This window comes from Neophocaena asiaeorientalis, unplaced genomic scaffold (genome assembly GCF_003031525.2).
Source record: "Neophocaena asiaeorientalis asiaeorientalis breed wild unplaced genomic scaffold, Neophocaena_asiaeorientalis_V1.1 scaffold397, whole genome shotgun sequence".
Classification (NCBI taxonomy): Eukaryota; Metazoa; Chordata; class Mammalia; order Artiodactyla; family Phocoenidae; genus Neophocaena; species Neophocaena asiaeorientalis.
In genome coordinates, this window is record NW_020173231.1 from 4027047 (window position 1) to 4054610 (window position 27564).

General features: G+C 37.7%; 1 protein-coding gene across 1 annotated transcript in view; it reads left to right on the plus strand.

The window, feature by feature from the left end:
* Positions 1–2146: 2146 nt before the first annotated feature.
* Positions 2147–27564, plus strand: part of STIM2 (stromal interaction molecule 2) — a 102977-nt gene continuing 77559 nt past the window's right edge. The window contains exons 1-2 of the mRNA XM_024745538.1: positions 2147–2165; positions 3249–3379. Of these exons, the coding sequence (XP_024601306.1) occupies positions 2147–2165; positions 3249–3379 (150 nt within the window). The remainder of the gene's footprint in view (positions 2166–3248; positions 3380–27564) is intronic.

Genomic DNA, 27564 nt, shown 5'->3' on the forward strand with positions numbered 1-27564 from the left:
GAATGGAAACAACTGAGAAAAAGTGAAAAAGACCTTAAAACAGGTAATGGAGCTTAGAATTCACAACTATTCTAAGTTAGATTTCTAGGCCTTAAGTCACTGTACCAAAAGGAAATAAAATTTTATGTGGAGAAATGGATCACTCTTGCCATATCCTCAACCCCTGTCTTTCCTTTCCTTTTGCTGTTCCAACTTGGCAAAACACCAAGGAGCAGCCTTGATCATTTACCTCCTCCATTCCTTGGGGGCGTGGACTGTTGAGTGCGGCCAGGATTCCTGAAGCACTTCCCGACAGCTGTGGCTCCCAATCTTGCTTCCATCTTGTCTATTTTCCACTGTCACCAGAATGGTCTTTCTGTAATGAATCTGGTTGTGTTGGTTCTCTCCTTGAAATCCCTTATGGGCTTCTCAGTTTTCAGGATAAAAATCCAAATTCCTTAGTATGGAAAACCACTTTTAGAGATTTGACCCCTTGTTACCAATCTCTTCTTTTTTTTTTTTCCACCCACATATTATCTGTACCAGACATATTAACCAGTTGCATTTCTCTGAGTGTTTCATTTTCTTTTCATGCCACTGAACGTACGATGTTTCTTTTTCCAGGCATGCTTTTCTCTCCTTCCCAAGGTCATCAACTACAGGTCCTTTAAAACTCCCCACGGTTACCTCTAGAAAACTTCTGACTTTTCCTTTCCCAATCTGGATTAGGTGCCCTTTCTCCATGCTCTCGTAACGCCCTACAATTAATGTTCTCAGTGGTACCTAACCCAATAACATGCCTTCTTCCTCCCTAGACTGTGATCGAGTACAGGATACTCTTTAATTTCTAATGCCTGTCACTGGTTAGCACAGTATAGAAGCCTAGAACTTTGTGATTTAGTTAATGTATGAAGTAACAATTTATCAGAGGTCCAGATTGTGCCCAGCTAAGTCCTAGGTATTATGAGCATGTGAGAAATGGAATAACATGGTCCCTGCCCTTTTCATAAGCTTAGTTGTATGGACAAAATGACATTAAGCAATTAAAGGTTAATTAAAAGTATAGCATTAAAAGATGATTTGAGAATAAAGATACAGTTGAAAATTTCAAATCCCTTGGCATTTCATCATCTGCTTTTTGCTCTGTTTTTCCTTAATATTTACCATTACTAACATGCTATGCCTTTTATTTATCTTATTATGCTCATCTCCTCCACTAGAATGTAAGTTTTATGAGGAATTCTTACCTCTTTTGTTTACTGTGGTATTTCTAATGCCTGACACATGGTAGGTGCTCAAGAGATATTTGCTGAATGGGTGGAATGGTGTTCAGAGAAAGAAGTACTCACTAGGAGTTAGTATTTATGAAATACTTCATGGAGAAGTTATATCCAGAAGTAGACCCTAAAAGATAGTGTTTTATTAACTAAGTTAATTTAAGTAAAAAACTACCCATTTTGTTTATATATGAGTTTTTTCCAGATCACATGTTCCTCCTGATTTTCTCTTAAGCTTTTTAATGTTTCTGCCGTCCTCACTGTTGACTTCGCTTAGAGAGTTTGACAACAAAGCCTATTTAATCGGAGTGAGTGATGCTGAGACTTTCCTTATTGTACTAGTTGTAATAACTTTCACTTCATATGTTTGTTAGCAAAATAAATGTGTTAAAAATATGTCTCCTGGAGGCAGTAGCATGTTGTATATACATCTTCTTCACACCATGTGTTGTTGTGATACCTGAGAGCTTATATTTTATTTTGCATCCATTCAGAATAACTTGTGGGCATATGAGCGTTCTGGATGTCTTGTGAATTAGGGATCATAATTGACCATTATGCCTGTAAGTTCTTAGATTTTAGCAAATCTTAATCAGAGTTTTGAATATTTATACACATATTTATGTCACATAACTTATAATTTCATTTTTAGAGAGTTTCCTTTTCTGTTTCCTTCCCTTCTAAGATTAAAGGAATCAAAATTAAGTTTCAGATTAAAAACTTAAAACTATTAAATGTTAAATTGCCAAAATGTTCTGTAAGTAGAACATGCAGGTAATATAGGCTTAAATTGTTTTTTTTTTTTAGAAAATTATTAGTTGGTCTCCAGGACTGCTTCTTTTCTTGTAATTTTTTTCCCTAAATGCAGAATTAGATATTCTTAGGCCGTTATGGCTGCAATAGAGCTTAGTAAACATCTAGTCTATTTGCTTTATTTTAGAGAGGTAACTAAGATACAGGGACAAGTGATTTGTCCACAGTCAGTTAATTCATAACAGGACCAGATGATAAACTAGATTTTTAACTATTGTTGAGGAGATAGCCAAACTGTGGCTAACCCTTCTGTTATGCTAATAACCACTTTAAACTTTAAGACCATACTGTTCCTAGAAATACATGTGGATCTGATGATGTTTTAAAAGGATATTATTTTAGTGACCTGGTAGAAGTCAGTTCCTGGAATTTGTCAATCCAGCAGTCAGCCAGATTGGGTGTGAGTGAAGTTTTGGCAGTACTTTTCCATTTTGGTATGTAGACTGTTTACTAATTGAGTCAACAGGAGGTAATTTTTACTAAACTCATTTTAAGCCATGAAAAGCCCCACATTCTCTTTAAATTGTTAGTTTTGACAACCTAGATGTGAGGATTCACTCATTTTCCATAGGAAAAGGTTTAGCCAATAAATGTATGTTAAAAACATGAAGAACAAGATTTTTAAAAATTCAGTTTTTCCTTGTTGAATCTAAGAAGTTATACATTTTATTTTAAAAAGTCATATGGTGGACTCTTGGATTCTGTTAGAAAAATGATAAAAAAATGTCTAAGGATCATGTGAATAGTCTGCATTTCTTTTTCTTGTATTCTTTGTGATGTTTCCCTAGGACTTACATTTTAAACTGGACTATATAAAAACAGCACCTTGTACTCTGTGATGTTTAGTTTTTTTTTCTTTTTTTTAAAGGAGAGAGTTTATCTGTTCTGGGGGAGGAATAATTTATAAATATAATGATCTGGATAAGAAGAATGTAGACAACCTGAAATTAGTACTGGTTTTAGTTGACTAATATCAATTAAATTGAATTATTTATTTTTAGTCAGTGTGTTCATATATTGTACTTTTGATGTGAAGAATACCCTACTAGACTTCTTAAAGCCTCTTAGTTTGACTTAGTCTGAAATTTAATTTGTTGGTTTTGTTTTAAATTACAGTCTCTTGACTATAGCTTGTGTTTGGGGATTGCAAGTTAGTAATTGCCCTTTGTTCTATTTCAGATCCCTGCATGTCACTGAGTCCACCATGCTTCACAGAAGAAGATAGATTTAGTCTGGAAGCTCTTCAAACAATACATAAACAAATGGATGATGACAAAGATGGTGGAATTGAAGTAGATGAAAGTGATGAAGTAGGTGGAAACCCTTTTTCCCTGGTATTCTCTTAAAACAGAATGACCAAGTTTTTAAGTCTTAAATTTTCCCATTATTCCTTGTATGACTCAACTCCTTCATCTTCATCATCTTTAGTTTTTCTCTTTACATTTTAATTTTACCCTTTGTATTTACATGGTTTTTCTTTTTTCTTTTTTTTCACATCTATACAAGTCTTCTCAGTTTTATAAGAATTCCCAGTGTACTTGGGTTTCTCAAACATATATCCTATTCTGACTATGTCAGTTATCTATTGCTGCTTTACAAACCACCACAAAATTTAGTGGCCTAAAACAACATTTTGTTATTTCTCCTGATCCTCTGGGTTGACTGGGCTTTGCTGAGTACTTTTTCTGTTCCCGTAGTTATGGCCTGAGGTCACTGTGGCAGTTGCATTCAGTTGCCAGCTCTGCTGGGCTGGAATATCTCAGATGACCTCTTTTCCATCAGAGTCTCTCTCCATCCAGTCTCTCATCATTCAGGAGTCTAGCTCAAGCTTCCTTACAGCATGGCAGCCAGCTTCCAGGTGGCAGTGTTCCAAGAGAACAAGTTCCCATGTGAAAGTGCTTATCATGCCCCTGCTTGCCAATGCCTGTTAATATCAAATTGGCTTAAAGCAAGTTATTTGGCTGAACTCAGAGTCTGTGTTGGAAAGGATTATACAAGGATATGAATACCAGGAGATGTGGTTTACTGGGGGTCACCAATGTCCTAATCTACTGTACTCACCACACAATAAATAGTACTTTATTTCTTAAGCATTCTCATCTTACCCCTGTCTATTGTCCCTTTTAGTTTTCTTCTTAGAGGTTGTTTTCTTTATTTGACTATGGTCTCATTCTAACCAAATTCCCCAGTCATTTTTTAGTTCTTTTCACTCTTTTTGTTGTATTTGTCACTGTTGAGATGCTTCTCTTTTAGTTTACATAATACTAAATTACACTATTTTCTACATTATTATCTAATGTTGTATAACAGTGACATCCTCTCATCACATTTTTATCTAATCACATTGTTATGTAACACAAACATTCTCTAAAGATCGATTTTTGAACTGCTGTATAAAACATTTACCTTGAGAATGCTCATCCACTTTTAGGTTACTCCTGATTCCTCCGTCTCTAAGCCAGTCCAGATTCTGACCTACATATATTGCTTTCTGCCTGACATCTTTTGAGGGCTCTTTTGTTTTCGGCTTAGTTTATCTAAAGCAAAATCCCAGATCTTCTCTTTGAAATCCCTCACTGTTCAATGGCAATTGTGGACCTACTTCTCCTCAGTTTTTACTCTTTTATTTAATTTTTTTAAAGTTTATTTATTTTAAATTTTTGGCTGCGTTGGGTCTTTGTTGCTATGTGCGGGCTTTCTCTAGTTGTGGCGAGTGGGGGCTACGCTTCATTGCAGTGTGCGGGCTTCTCATTGCGGTGGCTTCTGTTGTTGTGGAGCACGGGCTCTAGGTGCGCGGGCTTCAGTAGTTGTGGCACATGGGCTCAGTAGTTGTGACTCGCGGCTCACGGGCTCTAGAGCGCAGGCTTAGTAGTTGTGGTTCGTGGACTTTGTTGCTCTGTGGCATGTGGTATCTTCCTGGACCAGGGCTTGAACTGTGTCCCCTGTGTTGGCAGGTGGATTCTTAACCGCTGTGCCACTAAGGAAGTACCAGTTTTTACTCTTTTAAATTAGGAGTTGGCAGACTTTTTCTGTAAAGGGCCAAATTATGGGTTGAAATATGTCCCCCCGCCAAAAAAATATTTTGAAGTCCTAACCCCCAGTACCTCATAATGTGACCTTATTTGGAAATAGGTTCATTTCAGATGTAGTTATTTAAGAGGAGTGTATATTGGAGTGACATGGGCTCTTAATCCAATATGACTGGTGTCCTTGTAAGAGAGGAGAACACCATGTGGACAGACAGACACAGGGGAGAAGATGATCATGTGACAGTGGATACAGAGATTGGAGTTACGCAGCTACAAGTCAAGGAATGACAAGGATTGCTGGTGACACCAAAAGCCAAGAGAAAGGCATGAAACAGATTCTCCCTTAGAGCCTTTCAGAGAGCATGGCCCTGCTGACACTTTATTTAGATTTATAGCCTCCAGACCCGTGAAAGAATAAATTTCTGCTATTTTAAGCCACTCAGTTTATGGTACTTTGTTACAGCAGCCATAGGAAACGAATATAGGCCAGCTAGTAAATAGTTTAGATTGGTGTGAGCCGCATGATCTCTGTTGGATCTACTTAACTCTCCCATTGTAGTGCCCAGCAGCCATAGACAGTATATGAACTAATGGTCATGGCTGTGTTCCAATAAAACTTTGTTTGCAAAGACAGCCATCAGTCTGTAGTGTGCCAACCCCTGCTATAAATAAAATTTTGTGTTCTTAGAATTTATTCCTTTTTCATTTACCTGTTTTAGTTATTTACTTATTCCATTTTAATCCAGGTATTTATTATCTTATGCCTAGATTATTACCTCTAATTTTTTCCTCCCTAATCATCATGCATATCACTTTGAGAGTGTCTTTCTCTAGCTAAGAAATTTAACAGTGATTTCTTAGTACTTATTAGATCAGATATTAACTCTTTAGTCTTTTTTTTTTTTTTTTACTATCTCTGCATCAGCTGATTCATGCTTACTGAGAGATAATCTCTTCTCATTGTGGTTAAATCATTTTAATTAGAGTTCAGTTCTATTAATACCAAAATCATGGCTTTCAGTTCAAAGTAGTCAAATTTATTTCTTTCATTTTTGGAACTGCAGATGACAGGATAGTCCTATTTTACATTGTTTCCAACTTAAAAAGTATTTGAAGTATATAAATATATTCTGTTGGTCGTAAAGTAGAGTAAATTAAATGAAGTTGATGATTATTAGGAGTTTTACTTACTGGAATATAACAAAGTAGTTGTCATTTATTGAGGGTCACTTTATTATACTGAGTAATTCATTCTCTCAACATCATCACCATTCCTTCTCTTTCTTCCAGTACAAAGACACACATACACACAATGAAATCAAGCTATAAAACTACTTTTTAGAAGTAATACTCTGAATTATTAGTGATGAATTGTTCTTTCTAATCCTCCCAAGATTGTCTAAATTGTTTACTTAGTTGCTAATATAGTTGCTTAAGATTTTGATTATCAAATATTCTAACATAAATTCCATTGACTCCATAAATTATTACTATCTATATGAATTATGGAGTCAATAGAATTTTATGTTCATACATTTGATGCTCTTTGTAGAGGAAATTATTCTCTAGACTAAACAGATTTTCTGAAATTATTGTTGTACATTTTCTTAGTCATTTACAGTATTAGTTTGATCAAATTCCATGTCAACTCAGAGAGAGTGTAGTCTTTAGTAGATGAGTACTCTGTGCGGTTTCATAATTCTGTCCATCAATCAGATTGGAGATAATTTACAACACTAATTCTTGTACTGTGTTGAAAGGTTATAATTTTAAGTTATTACACTGATGGTGCTAAGTTTTCCTTTGATTTTGGTATTTCTGAGGAACTAATCATTGCTTAGATTGTTTTAGGTTAAGAAATATATTAATTCAGAGGGATTATTATTTTTTTTATAATTCAATTTTTTTTTTTTTTTGGCTGTGGTGGGTCTTTGTTGCTGCACACACAGGCTTTCTCTAGTTGCGGCGAGTGGGAGCTACTCTTTGTTGCAGCGCGGGGGCTTCTCATTGCTGTGGCTTCTCTTGTTGTGGAGCACGGGCTCTAGGCACACGGGCTTCAGCAGGGGGAGCTGGGGGGCGCTAGATAGAGCACAGGCTCAGTAGTTGTGGTGCACGGGTTTAGTTGCTCCGCCACATGTGGGATCTTCCTGGACCAGGGCTCGAACACGTGTCCCCTGCATTGGCAGGCGGATATGGTTAATTTGAAGAGTTTTAGTATTATAAAATGTTTGAAAAGAGTGGTGTGCACTTTCACTTTTTAAAGCTGGAATAGTTTTCGGTAGCCACATTTCAGAAGTTACAAATTAACTTATTAAGATTGGTTACTTCTGAGCATAGAATAAGGCTAGATTCTTTATATTAAAAATCTACTTAATAAAATTACTTTTGTTATTAATTGATATATCAAGTTATAAATATTACTACTCTGGGGTGTTTTCTGACACCAACCAGTTCTTCAGTTTTCCAACACCAACTGCATTTCCAACAATTCAATTCAGTTCTGACGCTCTCTCCCTGATCTCACAAGTTAAAGGGCTCAGTCTCATAATACTGCCCTTACCTCAGATCCCGGTCACAAGTCTCTGGTTATGTTTTTGAACTTCTGACTGACTGGCGATAAATCTGGGGTTCCCATGGCTCCTTCCTCAGGTTTGAACATTTGCTGGGTATGTATCTGAAAAAAACAAAAAAACACGAATTCAGAAAGATACATGCACCCCAGTGTTCATAGCAGCATTGTTTACAATTGCCAAGATATGGAAGCAACCTAAGCATCCATCAGCAGATCAGTGGGTAAAGAAGATGTAGTACATAAATACAGTGGAATACTACCCAGCCATAAAAAGAATGAAATTTTGCCATTTGTAGCAACATGGATAGACTTGGAGGGGCGTTAGGCTAAGTGAAATAAGCCAGACAGAGAAAGAAAAATACTGTTTGATAGCACTTATATGTGGAATCTAAAAAATAAACTAGTGAATAATACAAAAAAGAAGCAGACTCACAGATATAGAGAACAAACTAGTGGTTACCAGTGGGGAGAGGGAAGAGGGGAGGGGCAATATAGGGGTAGGAGATTAAGAGGTACAAGCTATTATATATAAAATAAATAAGCTACTGTACAACACAGGGAATATAGCCAATATTTCATACTAATTATAGAGTATAACCTTTACAGATCACCATATTGTATACCTGTAACTTATATAATATTGTACATCAACTGTACTTCAGTAAAAAAAAAAAAGAAAATTTGCTGGAATGGCTCACAGAACTCAGGAGAACACTTTACTTATGTTTACTGGTTTATTAAAAAGGATATAACTCTGGAACAGCCAAGTGCTATATATGTATAGGACAAGGTATGGTAGAAGGCACATGGAGCTTCCATGCCCTCTCTGGGCATGCCGCCCTCCCAGCACCTCCCACACCTTGATATATTCACCAACCTGGAAGCTTTCTGAATCTCTAAGTTCAAGAGTTTTTACAGAGCTCAGTTTTCCCAGAGGTCAGGTAGCTGGGACTGAAATTTCCAGTTCTCTGATCACTTGGTCTTTCTCATGATCAGCCCCATACTGAGGCTATCTAGGGGCTCCTCCCTTAGTCATCTCATTAGCATGAACTCAGGGGTGATTAAAGGAGGAAAAGACACTCTATCACTGAGGAAATTCCAAGACTTTTAAGAGCTCTGTTCTAGGAGCCAGGGATAAAGACCAAATATATTTCTTATTATATCACAATTTAAAAAATATTTAAATATGGAAAAAATAGCAAAAATTCATATTTTTTAATTATTAAAAATACCTTCAAGAGAAGGATCTGTTGCAATTGTGTATAATATATAGACAGAGAGGTATTAGGTAAGCTTATGCAGATATTTGGCAGCCTATTTGAATGTATTTGATTGCATAATAATTCCTAGAATTACAAGTTATTTTAATCTTTTTATCTCATCATCAGATAGTAAATGCTCAAATGTGTGAAATATTATCATTATCACTGTGCCAAACAAAGTAATCACGCATGGCTGTATAATTTATACTTCAATGGAATTCTTATTGAGTCTTTTAAATTTTAGTGGAATTCCAAATATTTTGTAATAAAAAAATAATAACTTTATGTTAAAAAGTAAAACTTATGTTAAAAGAACTTAGAATTCTATCAGTATAATAGGTGAACTTGAATATTTAAAAACAGAAGATATCTTTCTCTCTATTTCTTTTAATATGAATATTTAAAAGCAAATATAGTATGCTTCTATGTTTTATTAGTACCCCCAAAAATCTAGAAATCCATTGTACAGTCTGGTAGCTACTAGCTATATTTGTCTATTGAGCACTTAAAATTGAGGTGTGTTATATGTGTAAAATGCACTTCAAATTTTGAAGATTTACATAAATATTGAAATATTGATTACATGTTGGAAATGATTATATTATGGACATACTGGGTTACATGAAATATAATATAAAATTAATTTCACTTGTTTTTACTTTTTAATGTGACTCCTAGGAAATTTTTAATCACATATGTAGATCACTATTTATATTGGACAGGACTGATCTTAGAGACTATAGTGTGTTGCAGGCTTTAAGAGAATGTTTTTTTTTTTTTGTGGTATGCGGGCCTCTCACTGTTGTGGCCTCTCCCGTTGCGGAGCACAGGCTCCGGAAGCGCAGGCTCATCAGCCATGGCTCACGGGCCCAACTGCTCCGCGGCATGTGGGATCTTCCTGGACCGGGGCACGAACCCGCGTCCCCTGCATCGGCAGGCGGACTCCCAACCACTGCGCCACCAGGGAAGCCCAAGAGAATGGGTTTTTAATTCTGTAGTTCTTGGACCAGTTTGGTGCCTTCAGTTCATTATTGCTACATCTTGATTTGTATTTCTTGTTAAAGTGTCTTTTTTTTAAAGAAGTGAATATTAATACTGTTATAGGTCTCTAGTAGCCATCATTAGGAAACTTCATGAATTTAATAGGAAACCTTAGAAATTTAAAAATACTTAATTTCTTGTGATTTTTGAATGAAAATATTGCTTTTTAAAAATTTTAGCAAAATATTTAGCATTTGAAAATGCTGGTTGGAAGCTTAATTTTTTTCTCTTTAGTACCTGTTGTTTTTGGTCATATGAGAAAGCATTTACTTTTCTAGTTTATTCATTCATTTGATATTGAGCTAATATTTGAGGATCTATTCCATGCCAGATACTCAAACAGATCTTGAAATATATCAGGAAAAAAACCGACAAAATCTCATATAAATCTTCAAGCCCTTAGGCTAACATTCTGATGGGGCTTGTGACTAAACAAAACAAAACTAAACAAGACTAAACAAAACAAGACTAAACAAAGCAAGACTAAACAAAAAACTAAATAAGCAGGGGAAGGGGGATCAGGACAGGTAGATAATGGATGGCTGTAATTTTAAATAGGATGGTCATGGCAGGCCTCATTAAGAAGGTAACAAAGTGTGTACTGTTTGCAGTGCTTGGACAAGTAAGAGAATAAATATCTGGCAATTTTCCAGAGCTATTCTACAATTGAAATTGGAGGCCTGGGGTGTTTCAGATGAGGAACAGGATATGCAGCTTTTGCTCTCTAGGTCATTGTCTTCTGATGCAAGATCTAAAAGATTAGATGTCAGTGTATGCTGAATTTGTGACCTGCTTAGATTGAGTTATTGATTACAGTTAAGTTTGCCTGTTCCGTCAATATTGAAGATATTTTGGACAGTGTAGGTACTTGATTAGCCAATAATTTAAATGAGAGTATTGAATGGTTTTGTGGCCCTGAGCGCAGCAGTAGGAGGCAGTGAGAACTGACTGGAAGTTTTATTATAGTTCCTAGTGTGTATTAACCTTGTTTTCTGTTTTTATTTTTCCCCCCTTTTCTTTTATATTTTAAAAGTTTTCTTCCCCTTTTTCTACTTTTCCCCCCTTTTTATCCATTCTTCCCATTCATTTATGTGATTCCAAATAGTTTTAGAGTGTTTGTTATCAGTTGGTTTTGTATACATATGTATATAAAACCAACTTTAAGGCCAACTTATGTGAAAAATCTGGTTGTACCTGGTATTTGTTTTTCTTATATTAGCTATTCTGCCTGAAAAACACCTTTGTCATCATTTCTCGGTACACTTCTCAGAAAACTTAGTTTTAACCACACAGATGAATCTGTCTGAAACAAGGAGAGTCACTTAAGAAAATAGGCCAAAGTAGGGTTAGAAAAAAATAGGAGAAAATACATTTTAAAAAAGGATCGCTGAGTTTTGAATTATGTGGAGTATTGTTTCTAAAGGAATAACGGCGTCTGTTCTTTACTGAAGTTTTCTAAGTTAAAATTTCAACTTAAGTATTAGTTATCTATTATTGTGTAACAAATTCTTCCCAACTTAGTGGTTTACTAAGCCACTCACGGTTTTATCATCTCACGGTTTCCGTGGGTTCGAAATCCAGGAGCAGCTTAGCTGGCTCTTGCGGCTCTGGGCTTCTCACTAGCTGCGGTTAAGATGTCAACTGGTATTGCAGTCATCTCAAGGCCTGATTTGGGGAGGATTCACTTCAAGGCCTACTCATGTGGCTGTTGGCTCCACAGGTCCTCACTGGTTGCTGGTTGCAGATGTCGGTCCCCTGCCACATGCCCCTGTCCATAGGGCAGTGGTCTTCCCTGAGTGAGAGGGGCTGAAGGGGAAGAGGGAGAGAGAGAGGGAGAGAGGGAGGACAACATGGAAGTCAAAGTCTTTTTGTAACCTCATCTTGGGAGTCATGTTTCATCACTTTTTGCCATATTCTGTTTGTTGGAAGTGAGTTGCTAGGTCCAGCTGATACTCAAGGGGAGGCAGTTAACACAGGAGCACAAATAAGAGTTTGTGGGGATCATTATGAGCCATTTTATTTTATTTGTTTATTTTTGTCTTGTTATCTCATTTTATTTACCTTTTAGAACTCTTCCTATGAGCCATTTTAGAGGCTGCTTACCGTGGTTTGTTTTTGTACTCCGCTAGAGAGATTTGATGGGAAATTCTCAAGCCATGGAATTATAAAGTGTAAAAGCAGTAAAGTTATATAACTTCCTTCAAAAGGCTTTGCTTTGGAAGTGACCCACAATAAGACTTTTCATGTTTATCTTTGTATTAGGATATGTCTAACATTTTAAAGCATGTTAAATTTGATTAAAATTATCTACTGAGTAGTACTTTACATGCACAAATGTACCGGTACAACTTATTTGACTGAAGGATCACTTGGCGTTCACCTGAAAGGACAGGCAGGGCAAAGGTAAGGTGAAGAGAGTAGGTGCTAAAGAATTCTTGCTGTTAAATTATAATTATTGAGGTATTTTCCTGTATACTGAAATTTTCATAGTTTAATTAGTTAAAAACTTGATGCCGTAAAAGCAGGCTTTAATTCTTTCTGGAAAATAATAGCAATAAGCATACAAGTAGAATAGCAGAGAATGTTAATAGTTATTCCATAGAAAAAAGGATTAGATGGCCCAAACTGGGAAATGATGAATTAATTTAGTTTTGTTACTGGAGGACTTCTCAAACTTGTATTTATGGATTTATATACTAAAATAACAGAAAACATTTATTTAGCATTTACTGTTTGTTCCACACTGTAAGCACTTTGCATACACTATGGAATGGACTCCTCATAGCAACCCTGTGAACTAAGAATATACCATAATTATCTATTTGCAGGTAAGGAATAGGCTTAGAGAGATGAGGCAAATGCCCAGGGTCACCAGCTTATAAATGATAGAACAGACTGAACCCATGTTCTTGATTTCTAGTCTGTGTTGCTTTTCTATGTTAATATATATCATTAATCTCCATCATTATGCCCTCCCTGATACAATTTATAAATAAATAGTTGTATATAAGTAGTATGTGTATATAAAAATATTTTTATTATATATACATTCTGTTATACCAGTGTTATGTCTTTTTTAAATGTTCATGAAAATATAAATTAAAAATGAGATAAAATTAAATATAAATGGAAGTTCTAATGTTTTCTCCCTCTAAAGTGGATTAGACTGTACATCCCTATGGGGTCTGGGCAACCAAATTTGGAGACCCCTGCTGTAATGAATTGTAAAGCAAGGTCTGTTATTAGACACATAGGCTTCATTCCATTTTTATAAGAACAGGGAACTGTGAGAATTTTTCAAAAAAGCAATTTCCAGAAACACTGATAATGTTAATATTCTTCTCTAATTTCCACGTTTATTGTATACAGGTCTCTAACATATGGCACATCAATTACTGATATTCTTATGATGACCACTCTGCCTTTCATGACTGACATTAGCTCTGATACTGTGGTATCTAGAAGAAATGATATTGTAAGAATAGAGGAAAAGTCACACTCATTTATACTAATTTAGAAAAAAAGGTAGGGAATGATTGAGGCAGAAAATTTAGATATCATTTTGATGAGAGAAGAAATGATTAAAATCTACACTTTATTTCCTTTGTTTGAAAAATACCTTTTTCTGTACATTTGCCTATGATTTTTTATTTTAGCTGCAAATTCTAAATTAAAAAATTTAATTTTTAAATTTAATTTGGAATGTGTCTAATTATTGATCTGTAGAGCTCATAAAAGAAGTAATGATTTTGAACACCTTTAAATAGGAGTCTGTGCAAGAAACATCCTTCTCGGGCTTCCCTGGTGGCACAGTGGTTAAGAATCTGCCTGCCAATACGCAGGGGACACGGGTTCGAGCCCTGGTCCGGGAAGATCCCGCATGCCGCGGAGCAGCTAAGCCCGTGCGCCACAACTGCTGAGCTGCGCTCTAGAGCCCATGAGCCACAACTACGGAAACGTGCATGCTTAGAGCCTGTGCTCTGTAACAAGAGAAGCCACTGCAATGAGAAACCTGCGCACGAAGAGTAGCCCCCGCTCGCCGCAGCTAGAGAAAGCCCGCGTGCAGCAACGAAGACCCAATGCAGCCAAAATTAAAAAAAAGAAAAGAAAAGAAACATCCTTCTTTTACCTAGGAGGAAGTCATCTCCTGGGGTTTGTGTACAGTATTTTGATCAAAATCTGTTAAGTACCTAATATCTGTTTGTCACTTTGCTTATTACCTCTTTTCTGTTTGCATGTTCTTAACTATGGCTGGAACTATTCAAAATAATGTGGAGGCTGTATACATGTTTTGGAAGTAAGGCAGAAATAAGGTTGGGGCACTCTTCCATTCAGTACTTTGTTTGCATTTAGCCTACAGAATGAGGAAAGAAAGGCAGTGAACCCATAAGACAGAGTGGATTACTGCAGCCAAATCTTTGGGCCTCAAGGGAGAGAAGTGGAAGAAAAGAAGTTGGTATAGTTTTGAAAGATTGCTCTAAGGAATAAATCAAAGTGTGCTTCTGGGACAAGCAGCAACTTGTTAGAATCGTTAGGCCCCCTCCCAGTCCTACTGAATCAGAAACTTGGGGGTGGGGCCCAGAAATCTGTTTTAACAAGTCCTTCCATGATTCTGATGCCTGCTTTGTACTTTAATAAATTTTAACAGCTGTTTTTGCACTATACTTTTGTAACAGTTTTTATAATCTCAGGCATTATATTTGGCTATTGTGATGGTCTTGCAAAAGACATTTTTTCCTGCCCCTGTACTTTATGATTTCACATTGGCCAAGTTCCACCTTAAAGAGGTCATGGACTTGCAGTTACTATAAAGCAGGGCTATATGTGTATTTTTCTGGGTAGAAGATTCTTTGCTTTTGTTAAAGTAAGATGGTTCTGTAGCCTAGAATGGTTAAGAACCACTGTATGAATTAATGGGATGTATCTTAAGAAAATATCTCATTTTATAGTTATATAAGCATAACTAGAATATTTCTTAAGTTCTAAATTTTCTATCCTGCCTCAGCATTTATTTAATTGAGTACCTGGGCTCTTATGTCTTCCCTTGACAATTATAGTACCTATTTACTAGACTTCCTCCTCTATCTCTTTCTTTTGCAATTCATTTACCACCTGCTGTTGTTATCTTTCTCTTTATAGATATTTGATAAGAACTAATTCTAGAGTATTTCAATTCATATACCTCTGTCTCCTTCAAAGCAACCACCGTAGAAACCAGAAGACTTTCTCTTTTCTTACCATCCAGACTGTCTCACCTCTACCTCGTCAATCTCTTCTTGATGATTCCTTAGTCACGGGTCATTCTAGAGCACCGTTGGTACTATATAGTTCAGTTATATATAGATTAAATATTAGGCTTTTGTTGTAGGAACTTAAACACCACAACAGTTTCTGTAGAAAGATGTGTTTCAAATAACGATTCTCTTAAACGCAACTGGCTTAACTGGGAATGAATAGTCTATGGTTATGAGTTCTGTCTATAAACAGCCAAAAACTTCTGAGTTATTTTATGGCCATGAAACATTCAACCCAGGACCTTTTGCCTCTTTCTGGGAATTACCACAACCCCTGCTTCAACTGGTACATATTTTAGCCCCTTCCTCCAAATTATATCTGCTTTTCTTAGTCATACCAAATAATAATCATTAAAAAATACCATTTCCCATTCCTGTTCCATTAATTTTTAATTTACCTTACAAAGAGTTTCGTATTAAATACCGTTATAGGCTGGAAGGGAGCAGAAGCATGGGAGTGTGCATCAGGACCTGCATGTGTACTCCTTCGGTTCCAGCCCGACCGGACTGCCAGTCCTGCCCTTTCCTCCCCCTCCTTTCCTGGGCATGGCATTGCATTTATGTAATTCTTTTTTTTTTTTTTGAGAGTTTAGCACACTTATCATATTGTTTCATATTGTAAAGGGTCTCTGAGTTTGGGTGGGTACAGAACGTATTTATTCCCATTTCACAAATGAAAATAAAATTGTACCTTCACTATAACATTAACTCCATCTGCCTTATATTGTTATGATAGATAGGATGACCATATAATTCATCATCCAAACAGGAATACTTTTGAGAGGGAAAGAGGGTGCTATTAGTAATTATACCAGGACAACAGGTGTAAATGAGGAGTAACCCTGGCAAATGGGGCTGTATAATTACCTTACTATGTGTCTTATCTCAGTCTGCTTTCTATTGTACTGCTTATCTTTATCTTTGTTTTGCTCCTTTACTAAGTTGTTATTAAATTGATCTAAGTTTATGCCAAGGTTTGTTCTGTTAGTATAGCTCGGCTGGATCTATTTCAGTTTAGTTTATCGTCTTAGTCTTTTTACATGGTATAGTTTGTTTTCTAGTAACATGACAGAGATTCGGGCATTTTTCTCTTCCTTTTTCTTAGAGTTAAGTGATTTTGTCCTGTCTCTCTTTTCTTTAGAAATACTATAACTTAACAGTATTTCTTTATTAACTTAAAATAATACTCATTGACCCTTTCATTGATCTTTACAATTACTTTTTTTTAGTAGTAAGTTTTCTGGCTTTCCCTAATTTTCATATCTGAAGAATTTAGTCTGACTTTTCCTGTGGACCTGTTCAGTGTTCAGCCTGCTAGGCAGAAGGGAGCAGAAGAAAGAAGCGGATTGGTTGTGTCAAGGTAACCTTCCTTTAGGGGACAGTTGTGGGTCTGTCGGGCAGCTTACCTCAGTAGTGCTGACCAAGTGATTTCTGATTGACTGGTTTAAGGTTCCATTCTTGGGAGAGGCGAAAACTAATTAAATTAAGTATTGTCTTGGTTTGGTGATGTGGGGCTTACTGTAAGTGACTCCATTATGGGCCTGTTGTCCTGTTTTTAACAGTTCCCCCCTTTTGATCATGACTCTCAGCCTGAGAGGTATGATCAAAATTTAAGGCATTAGTGCCACTGCCAGCTACTGCTCTGAAGTTCTTGCAGTTTTTACTGATCCTCTGTGTGGTATTCACAGGTCATGACTTCAGGTTCACGTTTTTTAAGCTGGTCATTCTCTTCATTCCTTTCTGATATTCCAGTCTTAGGGAGATCATTTGTTTGGTGGTTAGGGGCTGCAAACATGCACTTAAAGCTTTTGAGAGAATACAGCATACCAGGGAGACTATTGTGGTTATTATAAGCAGGAAAATTCTTAATACCTGGAGTGCATTTTGGAGCCATGGTCCCCAAGACCAAAACCACTCAAAGTCAAAGAAAGACCCTGTTGAAGGAGTCACTTTCTTAAGCCAAGTGGCTTGTTCAGTGATCTTACATAACTGAGTTTCAGCTTCCTCAGAAGTGTTAATCCAGGTGCAGCAGGTGGTGTTGGCCACAGCACAGGCACCTTCTTGCTCAGCTAAAAGATAATCAAGGGCTATCCCATTACCAAGAACAACTTTGGCCAGAGAGTTGAGGATTTTTGTTGGACAACTATTGCTTTTGCAGCAGATTCTGTAATATCTTCAAGAATTAAGGAGGGGTTCCTGATCATAACCTCATTTGTACTCACTCCTAACCAGGGAAGTAGGGACCTGCCAAAGGAAGCAAATCCTGAATCATGAATGCTTCCTGTTAGGTCCCTTCTAACTTGCTGATGTAAATTCAGGGGAGTTGACCAATGAGGTGTCTCACTTTGTGGACAGTTAGGAATACAGTTAGATCACCTAAGAGGCATTGCTCAGTTATGTGCCAGCCATCTAGGCATAAATAGGTCCAAGGAGAATGATAACCACCATAGACAAAGATAAATCCTGTCAGGGCACAAACTATTCCTGCTAAGCTGGTACTGTTAGTGGGTTCATTCACAGGGATGGTTGGATTTGCCTCTTCCAAGCCATGGGTCAGTTAGGTTTTCAGTGCATTTGGAAAGTAAATCTCCTAGCCTGAAATTAAAAAAAAAAAAAAAAAGTTATAAGTTTCTTGCAAAGATGGGTGCTGCTGGTGAGATCTTTTCGTGATTGGGGGCAGATCCAATTTAGATATAATCATAAGAATGTGAGGTACAAATGTACCATGATTTATGTAGGCATTTGTGTCTAATTGGGAAAGTACAGTTATAATTGGAGAAAGGTTAAAACAAGGCAATGGATGTTCTGGCTATAAAAGTCAGGACTCTGTAAGTGACTTCCAGTGGAGTTTGACTGTAGTTCATTTGTTCGTTCGTTCTTCCCTCCCTCCCTTCCTTCCTTTTTTATAGTTTATGGTGACATTGGGAATAGAAGAAAAATTGGTCACAGGGAGGACCAGGGGGTCTCTAGCGTCATGGATAAATTGGAGTATTTGATAAGAAATCTAGCAGTTTGAAAGGTTACCTCTCTTAGCAGTGGCTTGGGAGATACAGATGAGATATTATCTTCCCAGGCCAATGCCAGAGTAAAGGAAAGAAAGAGAAGAAGAAAGTGTTTCATGTTTAGCTAAAGCATGAAGTCTTGACCCAGCATCTTGGGTGGAAGCAGTCTACTTTGATGTTGGCTACTTCTCTTCCTAGTCAGTTTGATTTGGAGGTTTCTAGTGTTTGTACAGGACCAGATGTCAGGTGGAGCCTTCTTCAGCTGTGAAATGTGTACCCAAGTTTTAATGCCTTCTAGTTTCATAGTAATGTTAGTGGTCAGAAGCACTTGGTAAGATCCATTCCAATGGGGCTCAAGGGTTGATGACATTTCCAGAATACCCAATCACCAGGCTTCAGACTGTGACCAACAGGATCCTTTGAATTGGGATCTGGGAAAGCTTTTTTAACCTGTTGATAATAGGCTTTAGCATAAAACATTAAAGACTTACATTAGGTAGTCATATTAGCATGTGATAACAAGGGATCAAAAAGTTGTATACCAGTAGCTCATGTGGAGTGAGGTTGTTTCCTAAAAGGAGTACAGCAAACAGTCAGCAAGACCAAGAGGCAGTACCTTAGGCCAAGGGAGACCAGTAGTTTCAGCAAGTTTTGCAATGTTTTTATTAAGGCTTGTATGATTTGCCCAGTGAAGTGGGTTCCCTAATTACTGGAGGTTGTGGAAGGTATACCCAAATGCGAGACACGTTTTCTAACAGTTTCTTTGCCACTGTGAGGGCATTAGCCATGTGGCAAAGGAAGACTTCAAGCCAGCCAGAAAACATACATAAAGTAACAAGAACATATTGATAACTCATTCGAGGTGCAGTTGAATGAAGTCCAGTTGCAGGTGCTCCAAGGGTCCAGAGGGATGGGGTTTGAAGCCTCTGGAAACAAAAATAGTTTTCCCAGGATGCAGATCTGACAGGTCAGACCTCTGTGGTAAACTGTTTTCATAGTTTTACAGAATTGTCCTCACTCATGTTTGTTCATAATTTGAGTCATCTTAATTGCACCGTGGTGGGTAAAGGAATGTAAAAACTGAAAGATGGGGTTTGCCAGGGAGCCGGAAGAACCAAGCGGCCATCTTGGGTTTCCGTAGCCCCAACTAGTCATTTAATTTGCAACCATTATTTGCCCATTGTTGTTTCTCTGATTCAGGAGCAGATTGTTGCCATGTTGCAATGACATCAGGACAGCAGAAGTATGGCAGCAAGGGGTCAGCTTTTGCAGAAGCAGAATGGACTTTATCCACATGTGCTGCAGTCTATAGATTCCATTGCTGCTGTCTGTGCAGGAAGATCAGCCAGGGCATTTCCCTGATAGCCAGGTTTAGTCGTTTTGGTGTGAGCCTCAGTTCTGATACAGTTTCAGAAAGTAAGAGAATGGTAGTAAGAAGGACATTTACGTGTTGTCCTTTTTTTAAAAAAGTAAATTTATTTATTTATTTATTTTTGGCTGAGTTGGGTCTTCACTGCTGTGCGCGGGCTTTCTCTAGTTGCCGTGAGCGGGGGGTTACACTTCGTTGTGGTGCGCGGGCTTCTCATTGCGGTCGGTGGCTTCTCTTGTTGCGGAGCACGGGCTCTAGGCGCACGGGCTTCAGTAGTTGTGGCACAGGGGCTTAGTTGCTCCGCGGCAGGTGGGATCTTCCCGGAGCAGGGCTCGAACCCGTGTCCCCTGCATTGGCAGGCGGATTCTTAACCACTGCGCCACCAGGGAAGTCCATGTGTTGTCCATTTTTGATTGGAGTCTCAGTGGATGTAAGAAAGCCCCTTTATTTCCATGACATCCCCAAATCATAGATGACCTCAAGGCACATCAGCTGTCAGTATAAATATTAAAAATTTGTCCTTCTGATAATTGGCATTCTCTGGTAAGGGCATGGAGCTCTGCTTGTTGGGCTGATTTAGCTTGTGGGAGGTTTCACCTCTCAAGTAGCTCATGTCAAGTAGTAACAGCAGAGCCAGCTGGGAAATTCCCATTTTCATTTTTACAGTATGACCTATCAACAAACAAAATTAGATGAGGATTAGTCAAAGGGGCATCTCATAAATTGGTGTCATGAGATGGGATGTTATTATCTCACAGTCATGGGATTCACTCTGATCAGGCCGGGTAGTAATGAAGCAGAATTAAGGAACATTGCAACGTTTAAGAAACACATTAGGTGATGAAAGCAGAAGGCTCTCATAAGAGGTTAGACTGCTTTCAGAGAAATGCTTAGTCAGTTCAGAATTAAGAAGACTTCGGACAGCATGTGGAGTTTGTAAGTAAATATCATTTCCTAGGCTTCTGAGGCTTCTACTAACTTTGCAGCTGCAGCTGTAGCCTGTAGCCTTAAAGCAGTTGGGATAGGCACAAACAGCTGAATCGAGTTCTATGCTATAATAGGCAATAGGCCTGTGTTTATTGCTGTGGTCTCCCATGAGCATCCCAGGGCTTGGTTATATTGTTCATGCACAAATAAGGTGAAAGGCTTTGAACAGTCTGATAGCCTTAGGGCAGGTAGCTCTTGCAGCCTTTGTTTAAGTCTTAGGAAGGCCTGCTCTTGTTATCTTCTCAAAGAAGGGGTTCAGGGGCTGAATTTCTAGTAAGTTCGTAGAGTGGGGAAGCTGATAGAGAAGAATTAGGAACCCATAGTCTACATTAGCCGGGCAGACCTTGGAATCCATGAAGCTGTCGCTTAGCTGTGGGCCTAGGAAATTCTTGGATTAATTTAATTCTTTTTGGAGATAGCTAGATTCCTTTAGTGCTTAGATTATGACCTAGGTGATGAACAGTGTCTAAAGATAATTGTAATTTTTCCTCAGAGACTTTCTGTTTTCAGCTGTTGCAGCAAATTAATGGAATCCTTTATGGATGCCTCTTTGGTGACTGAACATAAAAAGAGGTCATCTACATACTGTAGAAGGGTTGATTTCCTGGTGAACTGGAGGGTACTTAAATTTTGGTGGGGCACTTGGGAGAAATGAGAAGGGACCTTAGTGAATCCTTGAGGTATGACTGTCCAGGTATATTGTTGATTGTTCCAAGTGAAGGCAAATAGTTATTGACTGTTAGAGTGGAGTCTACAGGGGTGCTGAAGAAGGGTGAACGTAGGTTCTCAACAGTCAACCATTTTGAGTCAGGTGGAACTTGTGACAAAAAGATGTTTGAGTTTGGAACAACTGGGAAATGGGGAATAGCTTTCTTATTAATAGCTGTCAAGTCGTGGGCTTATAACCATCCCTGCCTGTTAGTTTTACGGACTGGCAAGATCTGTGTGTTTACAGGGGCTGGTTCAGGGAATGATTAGCCCTGGAGTGATTGGGTCTCCTGTTATTGGTGTGAGGCCTTGTATGGCCTTGGGCTTTAATGGATATTGAGGCAATTTGGAAAGAGATTTAGATATATGTGTATCTGAATTTTTATAGGTTCTACACTTTTATTCTTCTAGTGTCAGTATTGGAGGTAGCCCACAGATTTTTTTGTTAACCTTGATTAACTTAGGGCTTTTTGCTGGAATTCTTTCTCTTCCGTATCAAGGACAGATAGTAAGGAACATAAAAGATCAGGTGCAGATTGGTCAGGAAATTCTAAGGTGAGGTCTCCATTGGAGGCAAAACGTATTAGCCCTTTTAATTTAGAAAGGGAGTTTTTACTGAATAGATTAATTGGAGCTGTATCACATAGCAAAAAAGGAATGTTTTTCAGGGAAAGGTCCCAGAGGCATCTGTACTGATTGAGATAGTAACTCTCTTTGGGTTTTATTAGATACACCCACTGTAGAAACTTCTTTTTCACTCTGAGTTATTTGTTGTTCTATGAGACTAGGGTTTAAAGTAGAGAGTGTAGCTCCAGTATCTACCAGAATTTGGCAAGGTTTTCCATCTATTTTAATTTTAGTTTTTTCTCAGCTGTCTACAGGAATTACTGGTAGCAGTTTACTGGAGAATTCAGTTCTAGGAGGGGTCCATAGGGGGGCCTTCCTTCTGGAGTACGCATGGGGGCATTGAAGCTGGTGATGAAGAACTTGCATAAAACCTTTGAGGACAGTCTTTTTTCTGGTGTACCGGTGGGTTACAAATGAAACACTGATTCCTGGGCCTGCATTTTGATGATGAACCCCTAGGAGGGTACAGTGGGGGAGGCCCAGGTATTGTTTCTGGTTTCTGGCATCGGAACTGTTGTAGCTGTAAGGCTCATAGCTTGGCGGACTTTTGTTTACAGTCTTATCCCAAAGTTCTTTTCAAGTGCTCAGCCGTGGTCATGAGTTCAGTCAGATCAGACCTGTGGCTTCCCATCCTATTTTCTGCCTTTTTATTAATCCACTAATCTCAGGAGATAATCCATTTACAAATAGCGCAGCTAGAGCAGATCAGGTGACATCATTTTTTGTATGGAACCTAGAATGCTGTAAGAAGAGAGGTTCTAGATGGGCTTCAAGTCTGCCACAGATTCATCTTTCTTTTGTAAATGACCATTCAGTGCAGGCAAGGAAGACTAGGAATAGCTTTGAAAAGATCGGTTGCTATTTTGTGAGCTTTTCCTGTTCCCTAAGGGAGAAGACCAAGTTGAAGGTTGAGGATCTCAAGTGTCACGCTCGGGGTTATGCCATTCTCCTTCTTTTTTTTTAGCACGAACCCGTGTCCCCTGCGTCGGCACGTGCTGCGGAACAACTAAGACCGTGCGCCACAACTACTGAGCCTGTACTCTAGAGCCCACGAGCCACAACTACTGAAGGGTGGCGCACCTAGAGCCCGTGCTCCGCAACAAGAGAAGCCACCTCAGTGAGAAGCTCGTGCACCGCAACGAAGAGTAGCTCCCGCTGGGCACAACTAGAGAAGAGCCCGCGTGCAGCAACAAAGACCCAACACAGCAATCAATCAATCAATCAATTTATAAAAATAAATTCCAAAGAGAACTTTAAGTTCTTTGTTACTAAAGTCCTTTCTTTTTCATCTTTATATATTCCTAGACTAGAATAACAGTATTTAATACAAAAAAAAAAGATAAATAAATAAAAATAAAAAATAAAAAGATAAAAAAAAAAATATGTGTATATGATTTTGTCCATATAAGTCTTCCCTGGTTTTGTTGGTATTTTTTTCTATCCTTTTAAGCCAGAGTAATCCCTTACATTGCACTGTGTTTTTCCCTTCTGGTATTTGTTGGCTTATAGTTTAGCTTGACCCTTATTTCATTTTATTTCCTTCTTTCAACCAACTTTTTATGTTTTCCCTATCCCACATTAGCATATGTGTGTTGATTGAAGGAAATTAAGCTCCTTCTGTAGGCTATAACAAGGAGGCCTAACAAGCCAATATTCCTTGAGTACCAGTATAGGATTATCTTATTCAAAGAAATGGATTACAGTTACTACCCTGAGTCTCACTAATGGAAGTATTTTAAGCTCCTCTTCTATTCTCTTTTCTACAATTAAAAATCAACAAATGATAGAAAAGGACATTTAAAAATTACAGTATATGACAAATTAATGGAATCTCTTAAAGGTTGGCTTTCTTAATGATCCTGAGATATGAGCAGTACGTTTAAAGTAAGTATATTTTTAGTGAATAAAATTGTGCCTGTAAAAGACAATGAGTTTTCTAACATTCTTGTTGGTTTAAATATTTGAGGTATGTTTTACATTCATTTTAATGCAGAGATTTTAGCTATCAGTTTGATGGATTTTGACAAATGTGTACACCCATGTATTTACCACCCCATTTGAAATACAGAACATTTTGCTTCTCAGATTTTGAAACTCCCACTTTCTTTTGTAGAAGACAATGAAGAGAAATCTTTGTGCTGTTTTAAAGCTACTAAGTGTAATTGGTCAGTAATTTTCCTTTAACTTCCCATTGCTAGTTTATTTCCCATACTTTGTGGTATGTTTAAAATCTTATTCCAGTGATTGAATAACTAACCAAAGATATTAGGATTGGGGTAGGGAAGTTTTTTCCTCTCTCATTGTCAGAGCCACATAACATCTGGGGGCTCATCCACGTGTATTCGTGTCCATAAGCTCTATATCTTTCCTATTACTGTGCGTTGACTGTTTGTGCTCTTTGCAGAAATTGAATTCCTCCACCTGTGCACTCAATCTCATCTCCTCTTGGCCACTCTTTAGCAATTTTCCTCTCTACTTCAACAACCATATTTTCCACTTTTCTACTGGATTTTTCTCATCTGACTCAAACCTGCAGTTACTTTCCCACCTTATAAACACAAGAGAATAAAAACTTCTCTTGATTCTACTTTTCCCTTTGGTTATTGCCCAATTCCGTTCTCTTTCCTTTACAACAAGATCCCACAAAAGGACTTGTGTACTATTTCTCTCATCTTGTTCTTTCTTTAACTCACTTAAGCTTTTGCCTCTTACCCACCAGAGATGTTCATGTTGCTATGCAGTGGTCAGTTATCAAGCTTTATATCACTTATCAGTATCATGATAAAGTTAAACATGCTTTATTTTTATTTTATTTTATTTTTTTTGCGGTACACGGGCCTCTTACTGCTGTGACCTCTCCCGTTGCGGAGCACAGGCTCCGGATGCGCAGGCTCAGCGGCCATGGCTCACGGGCCCAGCCGCTCTGCAGCATGTGGGATCTTCCCGGACTGGGGCACGAACCCGTGTCCCCTGCATCAGCAGGCGGACTCTCAACCACTGCGCCACCAGGGAAGCCCTAAACATGCTTTATTTTTAAACATGATGTTTTTCAGTTGCTTCCAGGAAACCACACTTTCTTTCTTTTTTTTCTCCCCACACTTTCTTTATTTCCTTCTGTATTAGTTGCTTCTTTTCACTTTCTTTGCTGATTTTCTCTTCATTTCCCTGCCCTCCTAATGTTGAAGTGCTCCTGAACTTAGTCTTTACACCTTTTGCCTATTTATACTGCCTTAGTGATCTCATCTAATCTCAAGGCTTTCAAATATCTTTTTCTGATTGGAGTCCTGAGCTCTGGTTTTATATATCCAACTGCATCAGCATCTTTATTCGGATGTTTAATAGTAAACTTAGATTTAAGTTGTTCAAAATTTAGCCCTAATTTTCTGCTTGACTCAAATCTCTTCTCAGTTATCTTCATTTCTAGCAATGAAATTACTGTTTAAACAGTATATATAACAAACCTTGAGTGGCGCCCCCCCCAAATTTGCATCATCTCTAATGTTTTGTGATTTTATCCACTGTTGCTAATCATATCCGAGATCCATTAATCTATTAGAGCTGCAAAATGTTGATATTTTAATGCCATTCTTCTTTCTTACTAGTTGGAATACTTCTTTAGTGAAAAATCTCAGTATATCTGTTATTGGGTTTCCTGTTTCTATGGGAAAGGCAGGATAAATCCTTGATTCTTTCCCCTTATTTATAGGTTTTCAAAATAACTAGGTGGTTTCCAAGGATTTACCAAAGGAGATAGAAGAATATATGTATGTGTGTGTGTGTGTGTGTGTTTGTGTGGGTGTCTGTGTGTGTGTAGTATCATGAACTTATGGATCTAAATGAATTTCAGGCTATTATTGTTGTTTTTAATCTATTTTGTTGTTTAAATTGTCCCATATTTGGCCAGTGGAAGCTTACTTAAGCTTTCATTGGATCCTTTTGACCCAACTTGAGTAGTCTTTGATAGGTTTCTTGCTTTCTACTGTAACCAGGCTCTGTTTGTACATAGCTGGCCCCAGAGTTCCATTTTCTTTAGCCATTTCTTTTAGAAGACTTGATTGCTTTTATTGGAAAACAGTATCTGACAGACCATAATCAAGATGCTAGCAGTGCTGAGTTAGTCATTGTTTCTATGTCTTTTCAGTGGACAGAGCCAAGAAACATTTTATTGTTACTGTTGTGTTTTTTTTTTCCTAAAGATGATACCCACAATGAATTCAGCTTGATACTTAAGATTCAAATTTAGTACTACAGGGTTTTTAACTTTATTGATCTCACCCTACAGTCACAGGATACTCTTGGTGCTTAACAATACCAGCATAATTACTCCTTAGAATTATCCCACAGTATGTACCCAACAGTCTCAGGATAACAATACTAATATTAAGTCCAAGGTATGGTCACTAAAAATAGTTTAAGCCTTTTTTCTTTTAGTTCTTATTTTTGTTCACAGGGTGTATCCTACTAGGGATATATGATTAAAATCATTGGAAGATGGTTCCTAATTATGTTGTTATACTACTAACTGGATATACAGTTAGGTTCATTTGTTTTATTTTACTTGTGATTCTTAGGGGTTACATTTAAAAATTCATTTTTTCAATAATTATAAAAGACATTTATATGATTCCACAATTCTATTTGTAAAACAAAGTATATGCAAAGAGTATAGCTTCTGTCTCTGTGTCATAGATCATATTTCTTCCATTTCCTTTAAAGGAAACCTCCCCCCCCGCCCCCCCGCCGACTTTATGGTTTACCTGTCCTTTAATTTTTTTAAAATAATAAGCAAATATTTACATATTTCTGTTATCTTCTTAAAAAATCAACCTTTTTTCAAGTAGCAATATACTTTTAATTTTACTTATTAATTTCTGGGTTCCCCATGCTAGGAAGTATATTCTTTGAGGGTAGGAATTTTTTTTTTTTAAATAAATAAATTTCTTTATTTATGTTTGGCTGCATTGGGTGTTCGTTGCTGCATGCGGGCTTTCTCTTGTTTCGGCGAGTGGGGGCTATGTTTGTTGCAGTGCGTTGGCTTCTCATTGCGGTGGCTTCTCTTTTTGCAGAGCACAGGCTCTAGGCGTGGGCTTCAGTAGTTGTGGCATGTGGGCTCAGTAGTTGTGGCGCATGGGCTTAGCTGCTCCGCGGCATGTGGGATCTTCCCGGACTAGGGCTCGAACTCGTATCCCCTGCATTGGCAGGTGGATTCTTAACCACTGCGCCACCGGGGAAGTCCCTTGTTTGTTTCATACTGTATATTCTCACAACTCAGAACAAAGTCTAGTTCATAATAGATACTCGTTAAATATTTATATGAATAATTGGTGCATTGTGCTTTCATCGTGTTTTATCTTAATGCAGTTTAAAATTCCTGTGTTTATTAAAATATAATGCATTAGGATTCTTCAGTATATGCAAATCAATCAATGTGATACACCATATTAACAAATTGAAGGATAAAAACCATACGATAATCTCAATAGATGCAGAAAAAGCTTTCGACAAAATTTAGCACCCATTTATGATAAAAACTCTCCAGAAAGTAGGGATACAAGGAACTTACCTCAACATAATATCTTAAGGCCATATATGACAAACCCACAG